Here is a 21,795-nt window from a genome sequence, read left to right on the forward strand (position 1 = left end):
ACGGGGCAGAGGTGAGCACCTGCCTCAGGTCCTCTGACCTTTCTCGGGCTTTCCAGGGAGGCCAGCCGGTTCTGAGGCAGAAGTTCCTGAGCGTTAATGAGCTGCAGTGTCTTCATCTGCAGTGAAAGCTGCCCGGAGGAGAAACGGAGAACCAGCTGCAAGGGCCCTTTAAATGCCTAAGCCCCACCCCCGAGCCTGCCCTGCCTGCCCTGCCAGGAAGTGATCCCCTGGGCTGGGTTCCTGAGTTTCCCGGAGTCTGGGAGTCATTGCAGTCAGCCACACTTCTGGATGTGAGTACTGCAAATGGGCCCCCAAACCCCGAATCAGTGATGGGGCCTTGTGTCCCTCAAGGCTCTCTCTAGACCTGTCCTGCCTCCTAGGGCCTTCCTTCTGCTCAGTCAGGTGAGACCTTTCTGAAGCAGAGTAGGGAGAAGGTGGGTGGAGGCTCGGCCTTCAGAGATTTTGCTTTCCTTGCTGGAGTTTTTTCTGTCTTTTTGAAGTAAAGGTAGATCAATTTGTCACCTTCCCACCTCCCTTACCTCCAAAATCTCAGGCCTCTGACTTCACCCAGATCAGTAGTAAGGACAGAGGAAGTTTAAGGGGTCCATTCACACGCTCTCCTGAAATTAGATTGGGCCCTGCTGTACTGGCCTCTCCCTGTGGGGGCCTGGGCTCTGGTCTAGCCCCTTGAGTTCTTGGGATGTGATTTGTCCCCACTGAAATCCCTCAACTTTATCAAATATTGAGGTTTTCATACTGCCCCACTCTGGGCTCTGCCAACTGTGGGCCTTGCAGCTAGTTTGAGAAGCCATTAGCAGAGCGACCTTAAGGCAGGCTTGATTCAGGAAGGTGTGGAGTTTGGTGAGCAAGGCTTTCTCTCTCTCTTGCTTTTTGGGGAAGTGGAAAACAGGAAGCTCATTTGTACCCACCAGCGTGTGATTCTGGGGATCTTAGGTCTCAGGAGTGAAGCATGGAGGGGTGGAGGGTGGTTGTTGAGACAGATGTCCCCTGTGTTCTGCTTCCTGCCTGGGTGGACCCCTGGGTTATTGGGGAAAGGTTGGCTGTCCGGAGAGGTGGCAACTGACTCCCTGGAAATGCCTGTTTCTGCCCTTGGCACACAGGGCACCTAGCCTGCCCTGGGGTGGTGCTTTCTGGGCAGGGCAGCTCTTTAAAGCCATGAGTAGGCTGGGCAGCCACTTTGAATAGCTCAGGCCTCCTTGTTGGGCGCTGCCCTCGGGTTGCAGAAAATGCTCACCTTTGAACTGCCATTGGCAGTATTTTCTGGAGAGGACCCAGCCCCTCCCAAGTCCTTGTTCTAAGTCTTATAGACATTTGTGCCTGATAAGCCAAGCTGCCCCCTGGTTTGGAGGCTCTGCAGTCCAGGTACCTGGGGGGGAATTCTTGCTTCAGTCATTGGTCATTCTGTGATCTTGAGCAAGTTCCTTAACTTCTAGGTTCTTGTGAGGAGTAAAGGAGTTAAAGGTACTTAACACCATGCCTGAGGCAGATGAAGTTCTTAATAAGTGGAAACTGTTTTTCAGGGGTACTTGCCAATGATACAAGTTCCCAAGTCTCCTGGAAACATCCTCAGCCCATTGAGTCTGGGGTGAGACCTGGAGTACTACCAGCTGAGTCCTACGACTGGACGGCTTTAGAAAACATTGATCTGGATCAGGGGTTCTGAAGCTGGTTCCTGGGTCACTCCAAATCTAGGGAATCCTTGCCTTCAATGATTGGCATTAATTGGCAGCATGCCGGAGGGCGGATGGAGGTAGACAACAGGCACCCTGAGCTGGCAGAGCTGCTCCTCCTCCCACAAAGTGGCCCAGTTGGGCTGGAGCTCAGATAAGACTTTTCTAGGAAGAAAAGGTCCTAAAATTCTGCTTCCAAATGATTGGTGTGAGACAAATCCTCAAGAATTTTTACTATAGTCCCCTAAAGCTATAGGATGTCTGAAAGCTGAAGGATGTCTAGGAGGAGGAAGAACAAAGATGAGCTCAGCTTACAGACAGCTGTTCAAGGGCAGGGAATTTCATTTCTTCTCCCCCAGCCCCTAAAGCAGAAAATCATTTCCCTAAGCCAGGAAGCTGTGTGGTGAAAACAGCCTCTCTGTAGTGCCTGAGTGTGTGACTCTCATTCTCCCAACAAAGACTAGAACGTTTAAAACCATTGACAGGGCCCAATCTGGTTTGGCTCAGTGGTTAGGACATCAGCCTGCGGACTGAAGGGTCCTGGGTTCGATTCCTGTGTAAGGGTGCGAACCTGGGTTGCAGGCTCGATCCCCTGCCCCAGTCAAGGTACGTGCGGGAGGCAACCAATTGATGTGCCTCTCTCACATCGCTATTTCTCTCTCTCCCACTGTCTCTTAAAAGCAATGGAAAAAATATCCTCTGGTTAGAATTTAAAAAAAAAATCAGTGAGGGGAAACTGAGAAGATGAGCACCTGTTTGGGCTGCACTTCAAGTGCATTTTTCTAAACCTAAGCTTGATAGAGGTGACGGTGGCAAGGCTGAGTCATCAACCTCACCTCTAACTGCAGGCCTGACTGGACAAAGAGCCAAGGGCTTGGGTCAAGGGGGCTTGTGTTGGCTAGGGGGCTGCTTGGCCCTGGCGGTGAGGGGGCTGGGGGAGAAGAAATGAAATTCCCTGCCCTTGAACAGCCGTCTGTAAGCTGAGCTCATCTTCATTCTTCCTCCTCCTAGATATCCTTCAAGTCTCTAAACCCTCTAAAATTCACAAATCTCCAGTATCTAAACCTAGGACACAGTCACTTTTATTCCCACTTTGAAGTCTAGAAGAGTAAGGCTCAGAAACTAGCAAGTGGCTCAAGATCATGCCGACAGTGACAGAACTCAATTCTTGCTATAGGAGTCAGGAGAGAGCTTTTAAAATATAGCCCCCACCCCAGACTAATTAAATCAGAATCCCCAGAGATGGATGGTTTCAAAAGATCTCCAGGTGATTCTAATGTATAGCCAGGGCTGAGAGCGGCTGCTTGAGACCAGAGCTGCTCATGGGGTTTAGTTAAGGTGCCAGCGAATTCAGCAGCTCTCCGGTGGGGCCCAAGATTCTGCATTTCAAGCTTCCAGGTGAGGCTGCTGCCGCTGCTCACTGCACACCAAGACAGAGTGGCTGGTAACGCAGGCATCCGTTCTTTAAGATTCACTGTCAGGCACTCACAGTTGACCCTGAAGATCTCTGCTATGTAGTGACTCGTCACTCATTAATTAAATTTAGCTGTAGCATAAGTTTATGTTTGAGCTGAGACACAGGTGAAAGCTGTCTTAACTAGAGGATGAACCCAGCTTTTACAGGCTTTGTTCTCTGCTCATCCATCCATTACCCCTTGGGGGGGGGGGTGCATGCAGGGAGCTGCCGGTCTCAGACTTTGGGTGAAAGCTGACTGGTTCTTACAGGAGCCTCATGACACTTGAGGGACATGTGGTCAGGCAAGTCTGGCCATGTACCCAGAGAGCAGACTAGGGCAGAGCTCAGAAGCAGGCACTAAAGGGAGGTCTGGATGGAGCTGAGGCCAAACCTAAGTCAGGGCAGGACCTTCCAAAGGTCAGCAGACTTCTTAACCATTGTCTTTTGAGGGCCCTGACCTACTAGAAGTAAAACGCTCTAGCTGTACATGTCATCTGGTAAACCACAAAAGTCTAAATCTGAAACTTGTCCTAAACATCCTGCCTGAGTCAAATGGTTTCTCTGGATCCCCTGAGAGGCCCTACATTGAAACTCACTTCTGCAGATGGCGAGTGAAAAGGCAAAGTCTGTTCTTGTGTAAACTTGGCAGATGGTCATAGTCAGGGAGGTCAAGACTAAGTCCTGTTATTGAAACAAGGATAGTTGGCAAGGGCTGGGCTTCAGAACAAGGCAGGCGCCCAGTTTGATCACTTGAAAGGATGATTCTCAGCTGAGTCATTGAACTGGGCCAGGCTCAGCCCCGCTGACTGAGCCCAGCTGGGGTGACAGATGGTGGAGAGGCCTCAGCCTTGGGGGGGGGGGGGGCATCATCCAACAAGGAGCCATTGGAGACTATTTCCAGAGCCTGCTTCCCAGCCTTGCATAACCTAGACTTCAAGTCTTCCCTTTGGGGCCTCATGGACCCCTGTTTATACCTCCGCCCACAGCCCTAGCTCTTCCTCTCCCCCTATCTGACTTCCTAGCCAGGCTTCCACCGGCAGAGAACCTGGCAAAGAAGCAGCTGGAAAAGACTTCACTTGGCTGCCGGATGCCCCTTTCTCTGCAGTTCTAGCCCCACAGGTGGGGTGACACAAGACTTGCCACATTCCTGACCAGTAAACAGTGAGGGTTGAGATTGAGGTGCCAGGTGAGATGGGGAGCCTCTGCTAGGTCACTTGCTCTAAATGGATAGGGAAGTGGCCTCAGGCCATTCCCTGCCTCAGCATGTGTTTCTGAAGAGCCAGGCTGTGTTCCAGTGCTTTATTTTGAATTATCCATTCCAAGTTTATTGGCCAGGAAACAGGAATGGGGAAGGCAAAGGACTTGTCTAAGATCACCTATCCAGTAAAGGGGAAAACAAAGATCTAGGCAGTTCCAGCCCCTGGAGGTACATGAGGGGCCCCACACCAGGGAGCAATTTCAGGGGTTGGAAGCACAGTTGAGTAGGAAGGGGCAGTAGAGAGGAAGGAAAGAAAAGGTCCAGAAAGAGTGAGGAGGGGAACAGAACCCTAAAAGCAGAACGCCAGCCCTAGTATTTTTTTTTTTTAAATCCTCACCCAAGGATGTTTATTTTTTTATTTTTAAATTTATTGATTTCAGAGAGAGGAAGGGAGAGGGAGAGAGATAGAAACATCAATGATGAGAGTCATTGATTGGCTGCCTCCTACTGGGGATCGAGCCTGAAACCTGGGAATGTGCCCTGACCAGGAATTGAACCTCGATCTCCTGGATCATAGGTCGATGCTCAACCGCTGAGCCGTGCCAGCCAGGCCCGAGGATATTTTTCCCATTGCTTTTGCAGAGAGTAGAAGCGGGGGAGAGAGAGACAGAGAGAGAGAGAACACCGATGTGCCCCAACTGGGGCCGGGGATCAAGCCTGCAGCCCAGGTACGTGCCCTTGGTTGGAACTGAACCCGGGACCCTTCGGTCCGCGGGGGACGCTCTAACCGCTGAGCAAACCATCTAGGGCAGCCCTAGTATTTTTTTAACATTACCTGAAATCAACAGCAGGGGGAGCGCTGGCTTTAGAAAAGCCACTCTCCTACGAGTTAAGGGGAATTCACATAAAACAGGAGCAACGGAAAAGTATCAAGGTCAAATCCCATACAAAGTTGCAAGATAAAAGAATGAGGAGCAGAATAACATCCCTGTGATGTGAAAAGCTTACCAGGAAAACAGGCCAAAACTGTAACCTCTTAAAATGAGGTAAGGTGTTAAGGAAACAACAGGAGGCAGGAAAGCAGCAGATCAGAACTGTGAGGAAGCCCAGGCAGTCGGTCTGAACCTGCACCGCTGACCCTTATAGGGCGCTGCTGGAGTGGGCATCCCCCGAGATTCTCGCCTGGGCAGTGCCCCTAGCGTGCTGTGTGGCCTCGATGACTCATTGTCCCTACTGGAGACTCAGCCACTTAGAGCTACGCTGTCTAATGTGGGATCAACCAACCACTCTGGCTATTGTTTTTTTCAATTACAATTTACATTCAATATTATTTTGTATTCGTTTCAGATGTACACACTTGGCTTTTTTTTCCAAAACAATTTATTGCATCATATTTGGTACCTTCACACTTGACTATTTTAATTAAAATATAAAACTTACATCCTCAGTTACACTAACCGTATTTCAAGTGTGGCCAGTCCAAAGACAGCACAGATTTAGAGTATTTCCACCATTGTAGAAAGTCCTGTTGGGTGCTGCTGAGTTAGAGCGCTTTAACAGGCGCCAGGCAGGCAGTATGCGTGCAGCAGTCCAGGTGTCGGAGAGCAGCGAGTGGTGGGGACTGTAGCAGCAGGAAAACCTGTGTCCCATCTACAGGGCACAGCTGCTACTTGGCTGTAGCCAGTTGAGCTATGCAGGAATGTAGGGCCTACTAATTCTTCAAGAAAAGCAGGAATTGGGAATTTGTGAAAACTCCCAGTTTCTAAATCCCAAAACTGAAATTTTACAGATTATATAGATCAAGTGAAACTTGGGCCTCTCCCTGATTCTGTAATGTCATGGTTCCTGTGGATTTTTCCTGTGCCAGTTCTCCCTCCTTGCTTCCCATTTCTCACTCAGGTTGGAAGCTAGATAAGTGGTGGAGTGGGTGGCTTCAAAATGTCTGACCAGCCCTAGCCAGTTTGGCTCAGTGGTTAGAGTGTCAGCTCATGGACTGAAGGGTTCTGGGTTTGATTCTGGCCAAGGGCACGTACCTGGGTTGCAGGCTTGATCCCTGGCCCCAGTCAGGGCACATGTGGGAGGCAACCAATTGATGTGTCTCTCTCACATCAATGTTTCTCTCTTCCTCTCTCTTTCCCTCCCACTCTTTCTGAAAAGCAATGGAAAAAATATCCTCGTGTGAGGATTGAAAATACTAATACTAATACTACTACTACTAATAATGTCTGACCAAAATCTCAGAAGACAAGGCTTTGAGTTGCTTAGTAAACTTGGTTCCCTTTGTGTGACTCAAAGGTACATGTTGTCCAAAGTCCAAGGCATGCTGAAGGCAGTGATGGGGTTCAGGTAGGAGGTGTGACTTTCTGACCTGGCCAAGGAGTTGCGGGTGGCCACTGACCAGAGAGAAAGGAGAGAAAAGAACCAGAATAATTTGTGCTGTTTCTAATCCAGCTGATTCTACAGGAGCATCCGTTCAGTCCAGGATCCCAGGACTGCTTCAAGCCTGGGTGGGGCTGGAGGAGCAGACAGAGATGATGCAAATTTTCCTGGTCTATAGGCTAACATTTGAATGCTGCTGGGGTCCTCAGGATACCCTGAAGTAAAGGCTGCCTGGCCCTGGAGGAGCCACTGCTCCCCACTGTGCTGGAGAAGGCCAGAGACCGACCTGCACTCACAGCTCCTCCACCGTGGGGCCTGGAGACCCCACGGGGCTGTAAAGCTGATGGGAAGGAGGGAGAGGATCAGCCGAGAGCCCTGGGCAGCTGTGTTGGGTAGTTCTTGGCAGGGGTGAGATCTGGGTGAGCTGTGCTGCCCTGGTGGGAAGAAAAAGCCTCCAGTGGGCATGGGGACAGTGAGGTGTAGAATAGCCTGAGTCGGAGGAGGCAGGGTCCTTTCTCCCGTCTCCAGCCAGTTTTCAGGCTCGTGCCCTCCTCGTCCGAGGCCCCCTGTGTTCATCTCGTATCTCCCCACCTGTCTCTCTCTAGGCTGCCCTGGGCACAGCAGTTACCATGGCAACTGAAGAGTCCGTCATCCGCATCCCCCCATACCACTACATCCATGTGCTGGACCAGAACAGCAATGTGTCCCGTGTGGAGGTTGGGCCAAAGACTTACATCCGGCAGGACAATGAGAGGTTGGTGTCAGGACCGGGCTGCGGGGACGCGGGCTGAGGAGGGCCTGTCAGCCTGGCTGGCACGGCCACCCATCTCTTCTGCGGGTTGGCCCTCGCTGGGGTCACAGGGAGTTTCCTCTCCCATTCAGTACCTCCTTTGGGAGTGGAAGTCTCCTGGGTCCTCACTCCACTTCTCGCCCTCCAACAGGGTCCTGTTTGCCCCCACGCGCATGGTGACCGTCCCCCCACGCCACTACTGCACAGTGGCCAACCCGGTGACCCGGGATGCCGAGGGCTCAGTGCTGTTCGATGTCACAGGGCAAGTACGGCTCCGCCACGCTGACCTGGAGATCCGGCTGGCCCAGGACCCCTTCCCCCTGTACCCAGGGGAGGTACTAGAAAAGGTATCTGACTTGCCTCCCCCCTACCCACTCGACCTGTCCTGCTACCTTGTCCTTGGGCTCCACCCTGCCTTCTGGAGGGAAAACAGATTGGGACGGGGGGGGGGGGGGGGGGGGGGGGGGGGGGAGGAGGTGGGAGTGCGGTGACATTTCCTGGTTTTCACTAGGGGTAAAATTGATTCATTGCCCCTCCACTGCCTTCCCCAAATACCCCTTCCTCCTCACATGCCCACAACAGACTTGCCCCTTTTGAGAGCTGTCAGCCCATCTCACCTAGTCAACCAGGCTCCAGAGCCTGCTGGAAACTCCTGGCCAGTCTGCCACTGAATGACTTGTGCCAAGAAAAAGCATTTTAATCATAGAAACAGTGCCAGACACTTGTGGTAGTGACGGCAGTGGTGGACAAGATGAAGTCCAGGGTCAGATGCCTGTGGTTTTCCCACGGGAAGGCACTGGAGGCCTGCACTTGCAGCCAGGTCCTTGTTCCTGTCACACTAGGGCCCCGGGCTTGAGCAAATGGGCATCCCGTCTTCATTTCCATAACTGTCCTGTCTTCACGCCCTTGTCCTTTTATACCCGTTCACTCTGGGTCCCTCTGCTTAGCAGTGCTTCTTGATTGTGGAAGCCCGATAGTGTGACCCAGGGAACCCTGAGACATCCCTGTCCACTTAGATGTAAACACTTTGCAGAAATGTGTGTGTAGAGATAGAAAGTGGTGAAAAATAATTAGAATGTTGCTTGGTCGGTGTGGCTCAGTGGGTTGAGCGTCATCTCATGCACCAGGAGGTCGCCGGTCGATTCTGGTCAGGGCACATGCCTGGGTTGCTGCTCCATCCCCAGTAGGGGGCTCAAAGGAGGCAGCTGATAGATTGATGTTTCTCTCTCTCTCCCTCTCCCTTCCTCACTCTCTCAAAAAATTAATAAAAACATTTAAAAAAAAGAATTAGAATGTCAACCCTTGAGGACTCTGAGTAAAGAGTGTAGGGGTATTCTTTGCATTAGAATAACCTTTATTTAAGTCTGAAACTGTCGAAAGTTGAAAATCACTCATACCCAGGGCCTACCTCAGACCAACTAAATCCCCGGCTGGGTGGGGAGTGATGGGGGTGGGGGACAGTATTTAAAATCTCCCTAGGGTGGAGAGAAAGCTTTCCTCATCCCTGCCTCTTTGACTCCTGCTTTCCAGCCCATAGCGGCTCAGGCCCTCAAACCCCAGGTGCTCCAACCCAGGAGGGCCCGGCCACCCTCCCTCAGAGCCCAGCCCCTGCGATGATGCTTTTCCACTCTGCCTGCACCACTTCCTTTCTGTCTTCACCAAGGGTGGCCCCAGGCTTGGGCCTCCCTCCTCCCACCCTCCTGTCCTCCTCGGAGCCTCATTAATGCTCTTGCAATGACCCTGTTAACAACTTGGCCTTCCGGACCTCAACTCTACCCTGCCTCTTTGTTCTACATCAACCCCGCCCAATGCCATGTCCAGTCTGGACTCGGCTCTTCTCCCACCTGCCCCTGCCTCTGAAAATAAACTCCAGCCTCCTTCCTACCGTCAGTCTCCCTTTCCTAGCCCTCCTCTGTTGCCATGTCAGCTCAAGGCTTTTGATCCCATCTTCTGTCCCTCAAATTCTCTTCCTGGCCTTGCTTTCCTACCCCAGCTGAACCTCAGCATTTAACACTTGTGCCCTGGACCTGCGGTGAAACCAGGCCCTGGATCAGTGTTGCCACCTGCCCTTTCTGCACTTGCACCCAGGAGGGGTTTGCTAGCCGTGTGGACAGCCCCACCACCTCAACAGTACCGGACGCAGGGACTAGGTCACGTGGTTCATTCTAACCCAAGCCCTGCTCATCCCTTCTCTTTCTTCCCAACCAGCTTTCTCTCCATTTTTCTCTGTGTGCTGCTATACACCTTCTCCACTCTCTTCCTATTTCCTGCCCTCTCACTCTCCAACAACTTAGCCGCCTACTTAGTTAGAAATTGAGGCCATCTGACACGATTTGGATTCTCTCCCCTTCCCTTCATGCCTACCCTTACCTGCTTCCTACCTGCTGGAGCCTCCAGGAGGTTCCTCTCCATCAGGTGGACCCAGGAAGACTCATCCTTCTATCTCTTTTTTTTTTTTTTTTTAATCCTCCCCCGAGGATATTTTTTTCCATTGCTTTTTCAGAGTGAGAGAGAGCAAGAGAGAAACATCGAGGTGAGAGAGACAGGTTGATTGGTTGCCTCCCATACGCACCCTGGGGATCGAGCCTGCAACCGAGGTACGTGCCCTTGGCTGGAATCGAAGCCGGGACCCTCTAGTCCGAGGGCCGACGCTCTAACCACTGAGCAACACCAGCTCATCCTATCTCTTGAAACCTTGCTCCCCACCTAGAACTTCTGTCCCCTGCCTTTAACTTCTTTACTACTGATGCCTTTCTCTTGGCCAGCTAACACGCTCTGCCTCTTCCATCCTTCCCTGGCTTTAAAGGCTTGTTTGTGTAAGCTTTTCACCCTAAGGAATGCATTCACAAGGCTGCCGAGTCCTCCCTGCCTTCCATCCCCTGCGGAAGCTCCTGCCCCCAGGGTGCACACTTCCAGAGGGGCCTGTGCATGCACATAGAAGTGCTTCAAAGGACGTATTAGGACCTGTTTGCTAAGGGCTGTCACACTGGCATTTGCCAGTGTCTTTTGAATGAGTTTCTGCATCTTGGTACATAAGTCCTATCTTGTTTAATTGTTGTATGGAATTCCACATGATGTGTAGACCTTCAGTCGTTCCCCTACAGGGTGTCATTTTGGATGTTTCCAGTTTATAAGGGAAAATGGTGCTGCAGTGAATAGCCTGGTCTGCGTGTCCTGTGCATGCTAGGTTTTGTTTTTTAAAGAGTAGAAAGTATTGCTGGGTCCTGGTGTACACACCCTACCTTTGTATGCACTTTTATGAATAGCCTGTGAATCTAATGTCTAGCTGTTTACTGCTTTACTTTCCTACTTTGTTGTCAACTTGCCCTTGGTGTTCTCTGCCCTGTTCCTTCACGAGCCCCTGCCCCCACCTCCACTGCATTCCTTGGACAAGGCCCCAAGATATCCAAACTGCAGGCCCAGCGGACAGGCGTCTGTGTCTCACAGGCCCTCTCAACCACTTCCATTGTTGATCTGTTCTCTTATTAAACCAGTGTCTTTACAGTTTGCTCTGTAGATATCTTTTTTCCATCTCCTTGGAGGTGTCCCCTGCCCTCTGCCCTCTCCGCCTTCAGCTTCTGTCCTGAACCTCCTGTGTGCCCTCTCATGCTTTCGTGGTCTGTATTGAAGCCACCCACCCCATACCTTAGCTCGGTGGCCCCTAATGCCTGTAGGAAGCCCCCTCCTGGATGTCCCACAGCCACTTCACACTGGACACCCAAAGAACACCTTCCCTGACCCCCTCATCCGTTCTCCTGTATCCCCAATGTCACTTGGTGATACTACTGTGCACCCAGTCACCCAAGCTGGGAGCCTGCCTGCAAAGGCTTGAGGGACAAACTGGATACAAAGGTGGCAGCCAGGAGACCAACTAAGAAGATATTTCCATCATCCAGGCAAGAGATGTTGGCAGCTTAGGTGAGGGCGATGGCAGGGATAGGTAGTTAGATGGGATTTGCGATGGAACAGATCGGAAGTGGTCATGGAGTAGGTGTGGGAGGTATACTGGGTCACGTGCTCTTCCCACAATGCCCTCCTCCTCCCACACCCTGATCGAAAGCCAGCTCTTCCTTTGAGCCCCAGTTCAAATGCCACCTTCTCAGGGCTTCCCTAACGTCTCCTTCATCTGAACTTCTGCAACCTCTCTCCCTTGACACTGTGCACAGTCTGCTTGAGAGAATGGTCTGTGTCTACGTCTTATCACCTGCTGGACCTGAAAGTCCGTGAGGACAGGTATGTCCGGCTGCCACCCCAGCCAGCAGAGGGCCATGCACATGTACGGTGCAGAGGAAAGGGCTCGCCAGCGCAGTGAGCCTCCGTCCCTGCCTCCCTCCAACCCAGTGTGTCTCAGCGGGCACAGCAGAGTTACTTGGCCTTCTCTGCCCCAGGGCCACCCAGCTGGAGTAAGGAGCAGCAAGTGGCCTTCACTAAAGACTGAGGTTCAAGTCCCGATTCTGTTCCTTACTTCTTGTGTGACCTCGATCTGTTCCTTAGCCTCTGTGAGCCTCTCTTTCTTTACTTTCCTGCCTCCCTCAGATCAAAGATCACGTGAAGTCCTACTCGTAGAAACACTTCTATAAACTTCAAGAAGGTTTGGCTACTTGTTGCCAGGTCCCCCTTCCTGAAGGAAGGAGATGTGATGACTGGAGTACAATGACTATCATGTGACCATAAGGCAACCTTGAAAACAAAGGCACATGCTTTATATGTGCCTGTTATAGCAGTTTATACCTTCCCACCTCCTTATATTCCCTAGAGGGCTCCAGTGCACACTAGGCCATGAGATACTCATTTATTCAGCTTTCCAGATATTTCTCCCACATCTCCCATCAAGTCCTCTACCCAGATTCCCGCCTACATTTCTAGTTCAAAACAACTTTAAGCACTTCCTCCAGGAATGTGTGTCCTTGGCTCATCAGCAGTGACATTCTCTTGCTCTGTCAACTCTTAGACCTTCAGACCAGATGGCTCTGGGACTACCCCTATCTTATACGTCCCGCTCTGGGTCTTATTTTGGGACATATGTAAAGATTGATGCTGTCGCTCTTGACCTTCGAGGTATCAGGTTTAAGTGCTGGGGTCACAGCACTGAATGCTCCATGACCCCCCTCTTTCCTATTAGGACATCACCCCGCTGCAGGTGGTTCTGCCCAACACTGCACTCCATCTCAAGGCGTTGCTGGATTTTGAGGATAGCAATGGAGACAAGGTAGTCGCAGGAGATGAGTGGCTATTTGAAGGACCTGGTAAGTTCTTTCCGTTGGGCCAGAGTTGGGCTCAGAGGCTCCCTGCCTTCCCATCAAGCCCCGATATCTTCTGACCTTCACCTCTGCCTCATCTCTTCCAAGGCACATATATCCCCCAGAAGGAGGTGGAGGTCATAGAGATCATTCAGGCCACGATCATCAGGCAGAACCAGGCTCTGCGGCTGAGGGCCCGAAAAGAGTGCCGGGACCGGGACGGCAAGGAGAGGGTGACAGGTGGGGCTGTGAAGGAGCATGGGGGGCGGGGGGAGGCCATGGCTCTGACTTTCTCAATTGCAGGGTGGGGAGTGGGGGAAGGTTGGGGAAAGCCACTTACAAGTGGCTACAGCCTGGGAGGAAGTGCTTCGCTGGAATCTTAGAAACCTTTGGGAGTGCCCACAGTTGCTTCCCCCACCCATCTTCATGCAGGTCGGGATCATGCTGACATGCCTTTCCCTCCCCACACCCTTTATCATGAGCTGGGGGCAGTGGCCGTGTCTGTTTCTAGATCAGCAAAGCAGGTGTTCACATGCAATTGGCAATTGTATTTGACAAATGTGATGTGTTTACAATGTCTTAAACGCAGTGCTAACTCTGCCAGGGTGTGGTTCAAAATCCTTTACAAATTATAACTTATTAGGTCCTCAGACAACCTTGAGTCACTACTATTTCCATTTCCACATAACAAAACTTAGACACAGAAATCAGATTGCTTGCCTGGGTTTGTGGCCAGTGGCAGCTGGGAGCAGACTTGGGTGACCCTTGACCCTTACCACTGCACCCTTGGCCCAGGAGAGGAATGGCTGGTCCGCTCCGTGGGTGCATACCTCCCGGCAGTGTTCGAGGAGGTTCTGGATTTGGTGGATGCGGTGATCCTCACGGAAAAGGTCTGTGCTCTGGTGGATGTGGGTGAGGGGACCCCGAGGTAGGGCACGCTCAGAGTGGCAGAAATGGTGGCAGATATATGAGCATAAAAGAGAAGCGATATTTCTAGGACCACTAGAAGAAAAGTTTAGAGGTCACATAACCTGAGGAGTATCCTGGGTCATCTGAAAGGGTTAGAAAGTCCTTCTGGGTTAGTAGAAACTGGCACTGAAACCCGGGAGCGTTTGGTGACCAGCGGGGTTCCCAGGTCCCTTGAGGAAGTTGGAGGTGGGTTTACTCATGCCCATGTCTTGCTCTGCAGACAGCCCTGCACCTCCGCGCTCGGCAGAACTTTCGGGACCTGAGGGGAGTGGCCCGCCGCACTGGGGAGGAGTGGCTGGTGACTGTGCGAGACACGGAGGCCCATGTGCCAGATGTCTACGAGGAGGTGCTGGGGGTTGTGCCTATCACCACCTTGGGCCCCCGCAACTACTGTGTGATTCTCGACCCAGTTGGGCTGGATGGCAAGAACCAGCTGGGACAAAAGCTGGTCATCAAGGTAAGTGCCTCCGCCTCCCTGGTGGGTGCCTGCCCTTTAGTTAGCATGAGGGCCTTGTCCCTCTCTCCCTTCTCTCCCCATCCGGGGTCCACATTCTGGAAATGCCCACTTGTCGGCTCCCTCTGTGCCTATGCGCACGAGGTTCTAGCTCTAAGACACTGACCTGTTGATCTCCCTGGCAGGCTGCCTCTTCTGGGAGCGCCTCCCTGGCCCTGGCCCTGGCCCTGCCCCGTGCAGAAAACCAGGAAACTCACTGTCACATTTCTGGAAACTTTGTCATTCTGTGTAAAAAAACAAAAACAAAACACCAAAAAACCTCTTGGTTTACCCTTCTCCCCAGCCCCCACCTCCATTCCCTCTCTGAACTAACAACGATTACCAGGGGTTGGGAAACTTTTTCTATAAAGGGCCAAATTCACGACTGGTATGGTTTTTGTTGCAACTACTCAGCTCTCCAGTTGTTCTGGGAAAGCAGCATAGCTAGCTTGTCGATGGACGAGGGTCGCTGTGTGCCTGTAACATTTTATTTGCCAAAACAGGCAGAAAAAAGTAGAAACAACCCAAATGTCTGTCAGTTGATAAGTGGCTAAAAAATTGCGGTGTATCCATATCTATACAACGGAATATCATTCAGCTATAAAAAGAATGAACAGGCGCTGAAGTTCGTGTGCTCACGGTCAGCTTGCTGCAACGTGGATACACTGGAAAGCGAAAGACGCCAGGCATGAAAGACCGCATATTTCATATAAACTCCCGTTTATATGAAATGTCCAGAATAGATAAACCCACAGAGACAGAAGATAGGTTGGTGGGCGGTGGGGTGGGACAGTAACTGCTACTGGGTGCAGTGATTCTTTTCAGGGTCATGAACATGTTCTGGAAGTAGGTTGTGGTGATGGTTGGACAGCTCTGTGGATATACTAAAACAACTGAATTATATACTTGAACTGGGTAAATTTTATGGCATGTGGATTATAGCTCAAATACATATGGGTGGGCAAAATAGGTTAATAATAATAAATAAATAATACAAGAATAAACTGTTTCACGTACTCAAAACTGTAAACCTACTTTTGCCCACCACTGTATATATATATTTTTAAAGGGAACAGGCCAGATCTGGCCCAAAGACCAGAGTTTGTCAATGCCCAGACTACACCATCCCAAGAAAACAAAACATAGGAGAAACGAAGAGTAACAATATGTTAATTCTTATCTCTTGAGCTTTTGAGGATCCAGGTCCTGACAATTCACAGGATCTTTTAAGGGCAGGTTTGACCAAATAAGATCTGCAGGCATTTGTAGCGAGCCTCACAGTCCAGATACCACTTCACTGTATTATAACGGGGGGTGGGAAAGGTGCTTTGGGGGCTCCTGTGCTCAACATGGGGCCCCATGGGGCTGGGAGAGGTGCCATCAGAGGCACCTGCAACTGGGTGGCAACTGCTCCTAAACCCATGTCTCCCCACTAGGGAGAGAAGTCTTTTTTCCTCCAGCCGGGAGAGAGGCTGGAACGAGGCATCCAGGACGTGTATGTGCTTTCGGAGCAGCAGGGGCTGCTGCTGAGGGCCCTGCAGGCCCTGGAGGAGGGGGAAGATGAGGAGAAGGTCTCCCACAAGGCCGGCGACCACTGGCTCATCCGTGGGCCCCTGGAGTATGTGCCGTCTGCCAAGGTGGAGGTGGTGGAAGAGCGCCAGGCCATCCCCCTCGACGAGAATGAGGGCATCTACGTGCAGGACATCAAGACTGGAAGGGTAACGGCTGAGGGCTGGACACTGTCACTGCTGTGGCTGTGGATGTGGCTTGCTCTGGGCAAGTGGGTGACGCTGGTGGGGAGAGGTGCAGGGTGGAGGCGGCGAGGGGACTTCAGCAGCCTCGACAGCAGCAGCTGGGCCGCAGGCGTTCTGCAGAGTATTTGCCTTTGCCCTCCCTTTGTCTTAAAAACCTAACTTCAAATTTTAGAAACACCCAAGGGGAAGGTGAGCGAGGTTCAGGGTGGGGGCTCTGTTCCCACCGCGGGTCTGGTCCCTGGCGTAAAGGTCAGAGGGGTGTGGCGTAGGAACAGTAAGAACCCACCTCCCTCCCCCCCCCAGCCCTTACCCTCATGGAATCCTTCCTCTTCACCCCCTCACCTGAAACCTTGACCTTGGTTTGACCTAGGACCACATCTCCAACCTCTTTGAGAGTCCAGCCTAGCAGTCGAGCTCAGAATCCAGGCAGTGTTAGTGGACATTCCCTGTTTCCTAGGGCTGCATCTGTCCCTAGGACACTGTCCAAGCTGCCCCAGGAAGGAAAATTCCAGGGGAATAATATCACGCACTTACTGTACCCCACGCTCGCAGCGCTAGGCATGTGCGATATCATTCATTCCTCAGCCCCGTGAGGTAGCCACTGTCGGGCCCACCCAGCGGCTCATCCCAGAGACTGTGTCACCACCAGCCCCACTACCCCCAGACCAGTTCTGCCTCAGGCCTGGGGCAGGTCTCTCCCCCTTTACCTTCCCTGGCAGCGTCCCTCCTGTCGTCCCCAGGTCCGCGCTGTGATCGGCAGCACCTACATGCTGACCCAGGACGAGGTCCTGTGGGAGAAGGAGCTGCCTCCCGGGGTCGAGGAGCTGCTGAACAAGGGGCAGGACCCCCTGGCGGACAGGGGGCTGGAGATGTCCAAGACCCTTCAGCCCTCCGCGCCCCGGAACAAGACCCGCGTGGTCAGCTACCGCGTCCCTCACAACGCTGCGGTGCAGGTGTACGACTACAGAGAGAAGAGAGCGCGGTGAGCGGCCGCGGGCTGGGCTGCGGGTGGGCGCAGGGGAGGCCCTCGGGTGCCTGACGCCCGGCTCCCTCTGCAGCGTGGTGTTTGGGCCGGAGCTGGTGTCTCTGGGTCCCGAGGAGCAGTTCACGGTGCTGTCCCTCTCGGCCGGCCGGCCCAAGCGTCCCCACGCCCGCCGCGCGCTCTGCCTGCTGCTGGGGCCCGACTTCTTCACAGATGTCATCACCATCGAGACCGCGGACCACGCCCGGCTGCAGCTGCAGCTGGCCTACAACTGGTAAGGGGGAGGGGGCAGCCCCAGGAGAACCCCGAGGACAAGGGGTGCCTCCTTGTGCTGGGCTGAGAATAAGGGCAGAGCGCCTGACTCAGGGCTGTGGTCAAGAGGGACATGCGCGGGTTCCCGCAAATCCAGCTTGATGCCCAGGGGAATGGCAGAGGGTGTGGGCTCACCTCTTGGGAGCAGGAGTTTGGGGACAAGTTAGGAGGACACTTCCCTGCCAAAGTCCCAGCATGTGTTGAGCCAAACACACAACTGTAAGGCTGTCAGAAGATCTATCAGATGCTAGGGATGGGAGTGGGTGGAGCACTTGCTCTGGGGCCGGCGTCTGCATCCCATCTGCCATCTGCTAGCTGTGGATCTGAGCCAGTGACTTGGCACTTTCCTCGGTTTCCCCATATGTAAAATGAGGATGACACATGACCATCAATTTCACAGGCTAATGAGAGGATGCAGTGAGCATCAGAACGATGCCCTGTTCAGAGTTAGAGCTCAGATGGCAGTGACTAGAGATAGAAAAGATGTCACACTGAGGAGCAGTGCTCGACAACTCCCAAGGTGTTCTTTACCTCTCGGCTGAGTGGCCAGGACCGTGACAGAGGCAGATGAGGCACTGATATCTTTGGGGTGCTAGAGCATGACAGCCAAGAGCATAGACCCTAGAAGCCACACTGTCTGGGTTCAACTTTCTGGCCTGACATATACTGTATGACTCTGCCTATCACATAATCTCTCTGGACCTCTATTTTCTCGTCTGTAAAATGGGGATAATGCTCCTCCCCACCTCATAGAGTGACTGAGAGAATGAGATGGGAACACGTGTAAGGGTCTTAGGACTTCAGACCCTGCTCGGCCTCGGAGGGAGGGTGTCAGAGTCCCAGTTGAAGATGAGCAAGTTGTTTCCTGGAGGAAAATGCTTCCCTTTGCTCACAGGCACTTTGAGCTGAGTGACTGGAAGGACCCCCAGGAGACAGCTAAGCTCTTCTCTGTGCCTGACTTCGTGGGAGACGCCTGCAAGGCCATAGCATCCCGGGTGCGTGGCGCCGTGGCCTCTGTCACCTTCGACGACTTCCATAAGAACTCGGCCCGCATTATTCGCACTGCTGTCTTTGGCTTTGAGCCTCCGGGAACCAAGGAGCCCAAAGCTGAGGCCCTGCTCCAGCCCCGGGACCGGGCCATCTTCCCCCAAAACGGACTGGTGGTCAGTAGCGTGGATGTGCAGTCAGTGGAACCTGTGGACCAGAGGACCCGGGACGCCCTGCAGCGCAGCGTCCAGCTGGCCATCGAGATCACCACCAACTCCCAGGAGGCAGCTGCCAAGTGAGTGAGGGCAGCTGCCCACAGTGCCCACTGTGGGGCCAGACCTCTCCAGGGTCTCCATCTCTAGCCCAGAACATGGCATCCCCGATCGTCAGTCTGCTGTTATCCTCACGCAGCAGACAGCATGACCCACTTAAAGTGTGAACAGATGCCACCCTGCTCCTTTGGCTTCTCACCTTGCTGTGCTAGAACCCGAACTCATTTCTGCTGTCTTCCAGGCACTCTGGAGTCTCTCTGCTCCTCAAATGCACAGCTGGGCTTAGCAGGCTCCTCCTGGGCCTTAGCCCAAAGGTCACCTCCTTGGAGAGCCCTTTGCTTTCTACCCTAACTGAAGCAGTGCCCTCTTTGCCAAGTCGTTATCATCGCTCCTTTTCAGGGAATTTGTCATTGTCTGAAACCACCCTCCTTTACTCGTTTCTTTCCCCCTGGAAGGCAAGTTGTGTGAAAGCAGGGCCCTTGGTCAGGACCGCATTCCCCTGAGCCTAGAACCATGCCAGGCTCGAGTGCTCACGCCGCTCTTCTGTTTCATGTTGAGTGCCTCCCATGGGCCAGGGTAGATCGGTGGTCCCTGCCTTTGGAGCTCCTGTCCCAGCTCTGGCCCCACACCAGCATCTTCTCTGTCCTCTCTCCCATTCAGACACGAGGCTCAGAGACTAGAACAAGAGGCCCGAGGCCGGCTTGAGCGGCAGAAGATCTTGGACCAGTCAGAAGCCGAGAAAGCTCGCAGGGAACTCTTGGAGCTGGAGGCTCTGAGGTGGGTCAATAACTAAAGGAAGCCCTGGCAGGGTAGCCCAGTTGGTTAGTGCTGTCCCCATATGCAAGGTTGTGGGTTCGATCTCTAGTCAGGGCACATACAAGAATCAACCAATGATGCATCAATAAGTGGAACAACAAATCGATGTTTCCATCTATCTCAAAAAAGATCAATAAAAAAATGAAAGGGAAAGGTGGCCTACCCAGGGTCTTGGCAAAGCAGCTGGTGGGGGAGCCAGGGATGTGTTTGTGAGAGCTGCTGTAGCATAAGTCAAGGCTGGAGGAGGGCAGGGCTTTCCCCTGGGTCCCTCCTGACCGTGGGATGTCTCCAGCACTGCTGTGGAGAGCACTGGGACCGCCAAGGCAGAGGCCGAGTCCCGTGCAGAGGCGGCACGCATCGAGGGACAGGGCTCTGTGCTGCAGGCCAAGCTGAAAGCAGAGGCCTTGGCCATTGAGACGGTGAGTGGGGGGGATGCCCCTGGAAGGGTGTGGCCTTGGGGTCTGGAAGACGCCCAATCCCTGCAGCCCCTTAAGACGAGTGGGGTACCAAGCACCCTAATGTACAGCTCTATTCACATACTTGGTGGTTTTCCAAGTCCTTTGCCCTCTATCAGTTCACTTAATACCTGCCTGGAAGACACAGATGATTACTACACTAGTCTTACGTGTAATACGTGCTCAAACATTGGACAGCTTTGTGTCAGGTATTGCGTATGTTTTACATGCGTGATCTTATTTAACGCTTGAAATCCCATGAAGGTGGGTATGATTGCATTTTACAGATGTGGGAACTGGGTCTTGGATTAAGGGGCTCCCATGGGTCACTGTCTAAAAGGTGACACAGTCAGGATTCATACCTAATTGACTATAAGTTTACAATTCCATCCCTTCCACCTCAGTTCCCCCAGGCTTGCTGGCTAGGTGACTTGCTGGACTGTCCTTGGGACCACATGATTGAAAGGATGCTGGGTTTTCCCTTTCAGGAGGCTGAGCTCAAGCGGGTACAGAAAGTGCGAGAGCTAGAACTGGAGTATGCCCGGGCCCAGCTGGAGCTGGAGGTGAGCAAGGCCCAGCAGCTGGCTGAGGTGGAGGTGAAGAAGTTCCAGCAGATGACCGAGGCCCTGGGCCCCAGCACCATCAGGGACCTTGCAGTGGCAGGGCCAGAGTTGCAGGTGAGAGTGGGAGAGGACAGGGACGTGTGTGTGTGTCTTGGGGCCATACCTGGAACCAAGACGGCAGAGTTGGGGAGGCAGATACATCTAGAGAGTGATGCTAGGGAGTGGTGGAACTGACCCTGTATCCATGTCCTGACCTGTGTCATTTGAGCACGGTGTCATTGGGCACTGTACTAGACTCAGCAGTGAACTGGAGCTTCTGGGGGGACAATAAACAGGTGGGACATCAGTGTGACAAGTGCTTCAAAGCCAGTCAAGTGGGGTGATACGGTGAAAGGAGAGGTGACATTTCAAATTAGGTGCCCTAAAGAAGGTCACTCTGAAGAGGGGATCCTTGAGCACTATGCAGAGTTGACAAGAGCTTCCCAGGAGAGGGTCCAAGTGCAAAGACACATAGAGAATGAAACTTGCTGCATTAAAGGAACAGAAAGGAACATTAAAGAGCACAGGGTAGAATGCAGGTAGCTGCAGGGAGGGCAAGACCTTTCAGGCCTGCTAGGACCCGGAGGACTAGCCTGTCAGGCTCCACTTATGCACCTCACTGATCACTGACTAATCCTATGAGGACGGCTTGGATGGAAGCTGCAGTGGCAGATCAGAGCGGGTGGCAGCCACCCTAGAGAGGCAGCCAGGGGGACGAGAGAAGGGACCAGGGCCTGACTATCTTCTCGCCCTCTTCTTGCTCCCTCCAGGTAAAACTGCTTCAGAGCCTGGGCCTGAAATCGACCCTCATCACTGACGGCTCCACTCCTCTCAACCTCTTCAGCACAGCCTTGGGTCTGCTGGGGCTGGGGTCGGAGGCCCAGCCACCAGCCAAAAAGGCGGCCCACGTGCCCGGCTCCGAAGAACACATGCTTCTCCAGTCCGCTCTTGTCCCTCAAGTTGTTGGAAGCAAACCCATCGTGCCTTAGCTCCGCACAGTGTGGACAAATAAAACTTACACCCTGGGCATTTAAACCCTCTTCTGTTGCCTCAAGCCTGTGTCAAAGGGAAACTTAATGAGGAGGGGAAGGCTGGGGGGAGGGATAGAGGATACCTCTGAAATCTTGAGATAGTTACCAGAGACTCCTCCCATATGTAACCTGGAGAAGAAACTGAGGCAGGGAGAAGACTAACCCAAGGTCACACTGACAGACGGCCCCAAGGTCTTACTCATCTGCCAGACTGTCCCTCTGGTAGCCAGCTTTCCCTAGACTCCAGGTGGGGGAGATTCCGGGGGGGTGGGGCTTGCACTAGCGACATCTCTGCCGATTCCTCCAGGACCCCAGCTTGGTCAGGGAGCTGTGGAGTCTAATGCCCTGGCTGCAGGCGCATCCACCCT

The 21,795-nt window shown here is 52.9% G+C and overlaps 1 protein-coding gene across 4 annotated transcripts; it reads left to right on the forward strand.

Annotated features, from left to right (window-relative positions):
* Positions 1-212: 212 nt before the first annotated feature.
* MVP (major vault protein) lies at positions 213-21,448 on the forward strand. 4 transcript variants are annotated; one of them, XM_081131641.1, is made up of 15 exons: positions 213-290; positions 7,330-7,478; positions 7,666-7,861; positions 12,637-12,760; positions 12,863-12,994; positions 13,550-13,644; positions 13,944-14,180; positions 15,653-15,934; positions 16,711-16,952; positions 17,029-17,226; positions 18,160-18,546; positions 19,184-19,300; positions 19,632-19,758; positions 20,283-20,471; positions 21,167-21,448. In XM_081131641.1, exons 2-15 carry the CDS (start codon positions 7,354-7,356, stop codon positions 21,383-21,385), a joined length of 2,670 nt encoding a protein of 889 aa, XP_080987767.1. In that variant the 5' UTR covers positions 213-290; positions 7,330-7,353; the 3' UTR covers positions 21,386-21,448. The 4 variants fall into 4 exon arrangements, with proteins under 4 accessions (XP_080987767.1, XP_080987768.1, XP_080987770.1 ...); XM_081131642.1 differs by lacking the exon at positions 213-290 and adding an exon at positions 385-402; XM_081131644.1 differs by lacking the exon at positions 213-290 and adding an exon at positions 4,196-4,266.
* The last annotated feature ends 347 nt before the right edge of the window (positions 21,449-21,795 follow it).

This window comes from Miniopterus schreibersii, assembly GCF_964146895.1.
Source record: "Miniopterus schreibersii genome assembly, chromosome: 3".
Lineage (NCBI taxonomy): Eukaryota > Metazoa > Chordata > Mammalia > Chiroptera > Miniopteridae > Miniopterus > Miniopterus schreibersii.